We start from the raw sequence: 8,626 nt of genomic DNA on the forward strand, positions 1-8,626 counted from the left end.
GAAATAGTTAGGAATAAATCAGAAAAAAGATCTGTAAGACCCATACACTGGAAACTACTAATCATTGCCGAAAGAAATTAAAGAAGACCTTAAAAAATGGAAATATATGCTGTACTCATGAATCAGAAAATTTGATATTGCTAAAATATCAATTCTTCGTGAATTGATTTATAGATTCAATGCAATCCTAATAAAAATCACAGGAGGCTTTTTAAAAATTGAGTTGACAAGCTGATTCAAAAATTCATATGGAAATGCAAAAGGCCCAGTATAGCCAAAGCAGTTTAGAAAAAGAAGAATGACTTATAAAACTACAATAATGAAGACAGTGTGTTGTTGGCATCAAGAGAGAGAAATAGATCAATGGAACTTAATAGAAGAGAATCCAGAAATAGACTTATACATATAGGGTCAATTGATTTTTTTTTTCCCACCTATAGCACCTGGTATTCCTAGGTGGTCTCCCATCTAAGTACTAACCAGGCCTGACCCTGCTTAGCCTCCAAGATCAGACGAGATCAGGCATGTTCAGAGTGGCACAGCCGTAGTCAATTGATTTTTGATCAAAGTGTAAAAACAATTGTTGGAGAAAGAATATTCTCTTCAACATATGGTGCTGGAACTTTTGGATATTCATATGCAAAAAAGATGAATTTCATACCTTACACCATGTATGAAAATTAAGATGGGTCATACCTAAATATAAACCCTAAAACTATCAAAGTTCCACATGAAAACATTGGAGATTTACATGAACTTGGCTTAGGCAAAGGTATTTTAGTTATACTATCGGAAAAATTATCCATAAAAGAAATCTGGATAAATAAATTAAACTTCATCAAAGTGAATAATTTCTGTTTTTTGAAAACTGTTAAGAGAATGAAAAGACAAGTCTCAGACTGGAAGAAAATATTTGCAAATCACATATATGTATCCAAAATATATAAAGAACTCTCAAAACTCAATTTAAAAATTTTAAAAACTTGCAAAAAATTTGACTAGATGCTTCATCAGAGATGATATAGGGATGGCAAAATAGCACAGGAAAAGGTGCTCAACATCATTTAGACATAAGAAATTGAAAATCACAGTGAGATACCATTGCTCATCTGTTAGAATGTAAATTAGGACAACCATTTTGGAAAACAGTTTGGCAGCTTCTTAAAAAGTAAGTGACAGATCTATAGTGACAGAAAGCAGATCAGTGGTTGCCTGGGAAAAGGAAAGGTGTTGGGAGGGGACTGAAGGAGAGATTACAAAGAGACAAGAGGAAACTTTGGGGGTGGATGGATATGTTCATTATCTTAATTGTGGGGATAGGTATGTGCATTTATCGAAACTTATTAAATTTTATACTTTAAATGTATACTGTTTATTATATGTCAATTAGACTCAAAACTTTTTTAAAAAAATCAAATGGAATGTTTACACATGTGGAAACTAAGGCTATTTGTAGAGCTCTCAGACAAGTGATAAGAACAGCCCACAAAACAATAAAATCCACTAGGTAGAGAGTAGATATTTAGGCTTTTAAACTTGGTTTTCTGAATTTTGAAAGAGAATAGAACTAGTTTTTGTGTTGGCCACGATTTATTTATCCTGCTTCTTTGAAGTCAGCCAACACCTGCAATGTTGATTTGCCCTAAAAGTTTCTATGGAATAATGAGATTATTTGAAAATAAATGTAGCTTCCTGGGTGAGGTGGAAGAGCAGATCATGGCTGTATTTGGCTATGGAAAAACTAGATGCTGAACCGAAGTAGTTTAGACATGAGAAAAAGTTTTTCCTTGAGGTTGTGGCAAGGGCTGGGCTGACTGATGCTGACTGTCCTTACACACACAGTGTATTTTCCAACTCGTGGATGCTCTGGCTCTCAGTGGCTGTGGAGGAATAAACTTGGAATCCCAGCTGGAAAATATTATAGGCATGCTATTCAACCAGGTGAGTGCTGTGGGGCTAGAAGTATCCTGGACTTGCCCTTCTTGTCTTCTTTGGAGGTGATGAATACCCCAGCCCAGGTCACAACCTCCATATGGCCCAGATTTTTTTTTTATGGTGACCTTAATGCTATGTACCCCAGGCTTTCCTGGTACAGGCTAATGCCTGGATTCTGGTCACAGAGTGGGATATTCTCCATGAGGTAAATTTGACACATTCTGTATGTTTCTTGGCGTGGAGATCTTTGTTGCTCCCCTAAACTAGTTAAAGGGAAGAAGATTCTAACCACTCCATCACGCCTGTGGAAAATATCAGGCCTTCTGTGTTGCAGCCTAGAGTACGCAGAGGACAATTGAACATTTTGCGAAAAGGTGTTACCTTTTATACATTTAATTTGTTGGACACTGTCCTCTTTCCTTTGGGATTGCGGATTTGGATTCCTGGGTTCTATTTTCATGTTCTCCTTATGGTCAAGTGCTACACTTTTTAATGTCTGCATGCCTCAGTTTCCCCATCTGTGCCCAGGGACTGATGACCTTGGTCTCCCCACAGCTAACTGAAAAAGTCAACAACTCAGATTCTCACTCTGTACTGAACCACAGCCTTGCCCTGAAGGCTTTCTGTATCCTGAGTAAGTTAATTTCCCTAGCCGCAGGTATGTGTGTGGGTGGGTTCTCAAGACCTTGTCTCTCCCAGGACCGGGGTGGGGGCCTAGGTTCTCACGAGGGCCTTCCGTTCTCTAGACAAGATGCAAAGAAATTTATGTAAACTTTGAAATTCAATGCATCTCGAAGGGCATAGACATTGCTACGCCCCTACCTTTTTTGTTCCCACTCCCTTCACCTGGGGCTGGCTTCCCTTTCTCCTTTCATCCCAAACTCAGAAAGGTGATACTGTGATTACAGCACTGGTGATCATGAGAGAGGTACAGAAGGGCACATGGTGGGGCAGGGAGGGAGAGGCCTAGCTCAAGTAAAGCATCTGGCCCCATGCTTGGCACATGCTGGACAAACACTGATTCTCCTTTTTTTCCTCCAACCTAATGGACCCTAATTTATCCAGCCCATGGCATCAGTGGTTTGCTGTGAGCATGATTTACTTCTGCTTACCACCTGCCACTTAAACATACCCTTGACTCCCTTGTATTCACGCCCTTCTGATAGCCAAGTTATACAATGATCAGGTGGTATTCTTAATACGAAAGACCATGGAGTCCAAGGATCCAGCCAAGACAGTATCAGCCCTTCAAGTGTTCATGGATGTGTTCCAGGAAGGTGAGTGGGAACTGAGCCTGGTCCTGGAGACTTTCTTTCCCATGAGATCTCCTTTCTCTGGTAGACAGTTGCATATAGTAATTAAAAGCATAGTTTAAAACTCAATGTAAACTCAATGGATTCAAATCTTGACTTTGACACTTATTAGCTGTGTAAACTGGGGCAGATTATTTTTATTCCGTGCCTCTATTTCCTCATCTGAAAAACAGGTAACATTAATATCTACCTTTAGGCATTTTTAGTGAGAATTAAATGAGAAAACATAAGTGAGCGCCTTAGACCAGTACCCACTATGCAGTCAGTTTTATCGTGGTCTAGTGTATGATTATTATTTCAGAGTATAGGCTTCCACTCCAATCAACTGTTTGTCACACCTTCACTGTGTGCCTGGCACAGTGCCTGGTACAAAAAATGCACGCATAAATAAGACATGGTCCCCGGTCTCAAGGAACTCACTCTCAAGTAGGGAAGATGAGGCCATTTACATAGTAAAACGATGCAAGATAATATGTGATGAGTTGTTTAAATGTGAGCATGGCAATGTGCAAACAGGAGTGCAGAGAAGGCATAGTCAAGAGGGATAGGATAGGCTCTGTGTAGGACATGTATTGAGAGCAGGGAAGAAGGGTCTGATTTAGGAGAGGGAATTCACACTGAAGAAGAGCAGTGGTCACAATTCCAAAGGTTGAGATGTGCAGAGGGTGAGAACAACAGCTCAGCTGGCCGGGAATTTGTGTAGGCAGTCATGGAAGACAAGGGCTGAGGCTCAGGTGCCAGCTTGATGAAAATAACTGTTTTAGGTCATTCTTCAGACTAGTTTGAAGCAGAGGGATGGTGGAAATAACCTCTGGGATTCCACCTGGACTTTGAAGACCAGTACTGCACTTAGAATTCTTCCCATCAGTCTGTCTTCTTATGCCACCAAAACAACAGAGAAGGAGGGAGGAAACTGACCCCCTGCTGCATGTTTGTCTTTTCTGTAGTGCCTCAGACAGAAAAACTGCAGAGCGAGGTGATGCATTCAATCATCAACGTGATTCAGGAGGACTTCAAACCAGTGAGCAGAAAGGCAGAATGTTCGGGCTGGGAGAGCAGGCAATTGCTTTCTTGAGACCTTGAGGTCCTGTAAAATGGAGAGGGGAAAATTAGGGAGGATGAGGAGAAAAGTAAGGCACCCTTGCCAAGCCAGTTCTGGCCTCCGACTGCTGCCCATGGCTTACGCTTGGGCTTTTTAAAACCTGAGAAGGGTTTGAGAAGTGAACAGATGGTTCTTTCCTGTTTTCTGAACCTTTTCTGTGGGTAGCATTGTGATGTGCCCAGTGGGGATATGGAGCTCTAAAAGATACTAATTCTGCCTCCTGAGAATTCTTGGTTTGCTGGGGGAAGGCAGCCCTCAAACATCCCATCTGGCATGGGATTGAGAAGCCACATTTTTAACAAGCTCTGCAGCCAGGGTTGGAGACAGCAGAGACTGCTTCCAGCTCTGGATCATGCAGAACAGGGGAGCAGTGATTTGGGGTGCCAAATGTGCAATAATAACTGCATCATCCCTAAAAACAAAGTCCTAAATCTTCAGGTTAATAGGTAGCCTAGGATCTTGAGGGCTGGGCCTTTAGGACTTGTGGGATTTGTTCCTGACTTTCCCTAGGAAGGTAAGAACATGAGACCTTTCCTGGACTCAGATTCTCGCTCTACCCAACACTCTTGCCAATTTTCATATCTCTGGGGAAATAAGGTGGGAGCAAGACAAGTGCTTACAGTTCTCCAGGAGGATGGTAGGAGCCGAAGTGGTTTAGAATTTCAGGGTGGAGTACAGACTTGGTCAGTTTCAGCAGCTAGTAGTCTGTTACCATCCAGAGCCCACTGAAGAGTCACACTGAGCTTGGAGTCAGGAGATCTGAGCCCCTCACCTGTTCTGGCCCTCTCTGTCCTCACTTGGAACATGCCTTCCTGTCTATACATGCGATGGTCTGTGAACCCACAGGTGCGGAAGCCCCTCCTGAACTTCATTGAGATGCTGGGCCAACATAACTACTTTGCCCTGCCCCAGGGGGACATCATCATCAACTACATCATCAAGCTCAGTCAGTCTGACTCAGTGAGCAGGGACCAAGCAGAAGGGAGACCAATGGGGGGGGCAGTCTTCAGGGGAGGGAGCAAGAGGAGGGCATGGTTGGGAACAGAAGGGCACATGGGAAGGGCTTTGGCCTCTAAAACCTGAGCAGTGAGCCAAGAGAGGCCTTGAATTGGGGGACTTAGCATTGGTTTCAGATTTATACCTTTCCTTTTCTTATTCCAGAATGAAGAGGACATGGGAACAATGTGTTTCAAAATCCTAAAGATGGTACAAGCAGCTAGGGTCAAAGAGGCCTCTTCATTTTCTCTTCCCCTGGCTCCCCAGATCACTACCCTGACCCCCTAGACTGCATTCTACACCCTACCCCATATAATTCCTTATACTATCTCTTCCACCCTTCCCCACCTCCACCTGGTCCCATTCAAGTGCCTGGTGCTCCTCTGAGAAGTGGCTCAGTAGAGCAGAGTCACTGGGTGGTGAATCTGAAGGCCTGAGCTTGAGTCCCACTCAGCCAGTTCTTAGCTGTAAAATCTCGAATCAATTGCTCTCCTGGCTACAGTTTGTCCTTTTGTAAAAGGGTGTGTGTGTGTGTGTGTGTGTGATTATATTCTACGTTGTTCTTTAGCAACCTGTAACGATTCTTGGAGGTTTGTATGAGCTGATGTGGATCAGAGTTGAGTAAAGGGCTGTGGGAGGAAAAGGACATGTGATTTGCTCTCTTACCAAGCTCTGTTTCTTGGCATTCAGCATGGCTCTGCCCTTGGAATGTTCCCCAATGAAGGCAATTACAAGTCATACAATTCCAAATTTCAAGAAGCCCGTCTAGCTAATCAAGTCCTTGCTACTGCAATTTTAATCAGGACCTTGGTTATATTTTACCAATGTGGAGTTGGGTGGGAGGCGAGGGGAGAGAGAAAGAGAGAGAGAGAGAGAGAGAGAGAGAGAGAAAGAATGAGAATGAGAATGAGAATGAGAATGAGAATGAGAATGAGAATGAGAATGAGAATGAGAAAGAATGAGTGAGAAGAGAGAGAGAGATGAGAATGAGAATGAGAATGAGAATGAGAATGAGAATGAATGAATATGAATGAATATGAATGAGGCGGGTGGGGGTCTGTGTATACAGGCCTCAAATTGGCCCTCTAAGAAAGGAAGACAAGATCATGAGGTTAGAGAACTTATGACTGGGGCTGATTTGGGGCTTGACATTGAAGCCGTTGCCACATCCTCTCCCAGGTATCCTTGCCCAAACTGATCACCTTGGCGTGTGAGCCCAGGAACACCTCAGCCTTTGTGCCCCTGTGTAAAATAGCCACGGAAATGGCTCTGAAGGCCTGGTTCCTGGGCCAGGTTCCTTACCTCAGCGGCTTTCACCTCAGGCGTAAGTATAAGGGTGGGGAAGCCTGTGGAGAGGTGTCTTCTGTGAAAGCTTAGGCTGCTGTAGGCATAGAGCGTTAGGGTGGGAGGCTGATGGAGACACTAAGGGAGTAGTAGGTGTAGGGGAGAGTAAATCAAAGGGGTGGGGCAGCAGCTTAAGGCTTTTTGGGCCTATGGATGAAAAGGGGACTCCTCTGGAAGACACACGGGAGTAGTGGGTGTAGGGGAGAGGATGCAGATCAGTGGTGTGGGGGAAGCTGCAGGGCCCAAGCCTGGGCCATGATGGGAAGAGTAAATCAAAGGGTTGGGGGAACAGCTTAAGGCTTTTTGGCCCTATGGATGAAAAGGGGACTCCTCTGGAAGACACAGTTCCTTCTTGCCTTTATTCTTCATTTTAAAACACTGTGATTGAGATACACAAACATTACAAAGTAATAAGTACACAGACATTCCTGATCCTTAGCTTTTCTTTGCTCCAACTCTGAGCCTCACTCTGTGTTCCCATCCCTCACCCCTAATCTCAGTGAGAGTCAGTGTTGGGGTGAGGATGTCTGTTCAGCACACTACTTGATGCGTGTGTGTTTTTCATAAGCTGAAAATGTAATGATTTGATTTTTAGACTGAGTCAAAACATTACAAGCCCCCATGGCATTGGCTGTGATGTTTCCTCTCCACTTTGTTCTTTCTCCTCTTCTGAAGTACTGATGGGCTGCCGGTGGGGGCTGGAGGTTGGGCATCCTAGAGCTTGCACTGACTCTGTCTTCTTCTTTTATCCTCTCTTTAACTTAGCCACCCAGTTCATCTCCCCACAGAAACTCATGACCCATCTTGTGGTAAGTGATGCTGGGATGAACACTACATCTCCATCCATCTATCCATCCATCCCACAAATAGTTGAGTACTATTCTATTTCAGGTATTATGCTGGACATGGAATAAGGAGGTAGGGCCTAGGATCATGGAGACTCTGGGGAGAGGTAATCTAGGCCAAAGAGCTTGGAGAAGGGAACTGGGAGCATAGTGATGGGGCCTGAAGTTGGAGAAGGCCTGTGGGATGGGAAAGACCTAGCCTGTCTCCTATGTGGCCTTATTACGATCTGCTCTCCGTTGACCTTGGAGAAGTCCACATGCCTTTCTGGAGCTCATTTCTCAGCAAGTATGTTTTCAGTTTCTCTACTTGCCCAGACATTATGAACATTTGGAGTGACAAAGATAGACCTGCCCTTGAGGTGTCCACAGTCTTAGTGAGGAAGACAAGCCTGGGAATAACCACCCATAATTCAGTGTAATAAATATACTAATAGAGGAATCCACAGGGTGCAGTATGATCTTAGAAGAGCAATGGGCTGACTTTGTCTCCAAGAATCAGGAGGGCATTACAGAGGAGATGATGTTTTAAGAGAATCTTGGAGAACATGTAGTTCAACAGGTGGAAAAGAATGGGAAGGGTGTAAGTTTCACCTCTACCATTCTATGGGTTTGTTCTAATCTTTTTTCCCCCTTAAATCCTTTCTCTGCCTCCTGCTTGCTTCTCTTGTTTCTCAGATGTTTTCTCGGAAGCCCTACAGAGAAAAAGAGTTTGGTGCAAGCTCCCTAAGGCTACTATATACTCTGCATCCTATCACCTCCCTGCATCCTGTTATCTACTCTAATGTGGGCCAGCTGTGGATGAAGGCAATCCCCCAGATGTTGCAGATACTGGATGGTGAGAGGTTGGTTGGGAGAGGGAGAAATGGAGCTGAGGCAGTGGGCAGACTCCAGAAGAGATGGAGTCCAAAGATGCAGGATGGACCTTCCTTTGGGTTAGGAGAACTGGGACCAGCTTCTCTGTCCCTCTGAGAAGCCATTGGATAGGTCTGATTATTTGGGTGTTGTTCCACACTGAGCAGATAGATAGTCTAGAGTTCTGTGGCTCCAGAGTTCACAGAATGACTCCTGCCCCTTCTTATGGGCAGAGGATC

At 44.0% G+C, this 8,626-nt stretch overlaps 1 protein-coding gene and 1 pseudogene across 1 annotated transcript in view; one reads left to right on the forward strand and one right to left on the reverse strand.

Moving 5' to 3' along the window:
* Positions 1 to 431: 431 nt before the first annotated feature.
* On the reverse strand, positions 432 to 550 carry LOC112472463 (annotated as a pseudogene).
* Positions 551 to 2,864: 2,314 nt separating this feature from the next.
* LOC112472293 (maestro heat-like repeat-containing protein family member 1) overlaps positions 2,865 to 8,626 on the forward strand; it is a 15,944-nt gene continuing 10,182 nt past the window's right edge. Inside the window, exons 1-7 of the mRNA XM_025041079.1 lie at positions 2,865 to 3,212; positions 4,196 to 4,269; positions 5,197 to 5,310; positions 5,512 to 5,556; positions 6,526 to 6,670; positions 7,456 to 7,499; positions 8,211 to 8,370. Of these exons, the coding sequence (XP_024896847.1) occupies positions 3,146 to 3,212; positions 4,196 to 4,269; positions 5,197 to 5,310; positions 5,512 to 5,556; positions 6,526 to 6,670; positions 7,456 to 7,499; positions 8,211 to 8,370 (649 nt within the window). The 5' untranslated portion in view covers positions 2,865 to 3,145. The remainder of the gene's footprint in view (positions 3,213 to 4,195; positions 4,270 to 5,196; positions 5,311 to 5,511; positions 5,557 to 6,525; positions 6,671 to 7,455; positions 7,500 to 8,210; positions 8,371 to 8,626) is intronic.

Source organism: Pteropus alecto, unplaced genomic scaffold, assembly GCF_000325575.1.
Source record: "Pteropus alecto unplaced genomic scaffold, ASM32557v1 scaffold76, whole genome shotgun sequence".
NCBI classification, from domain to species: Eukaryota; Metazoa; Chordata; class Mammalia; order Chiroptera; family Pteropodidae; genus Pteropus; species Pteropus alecto.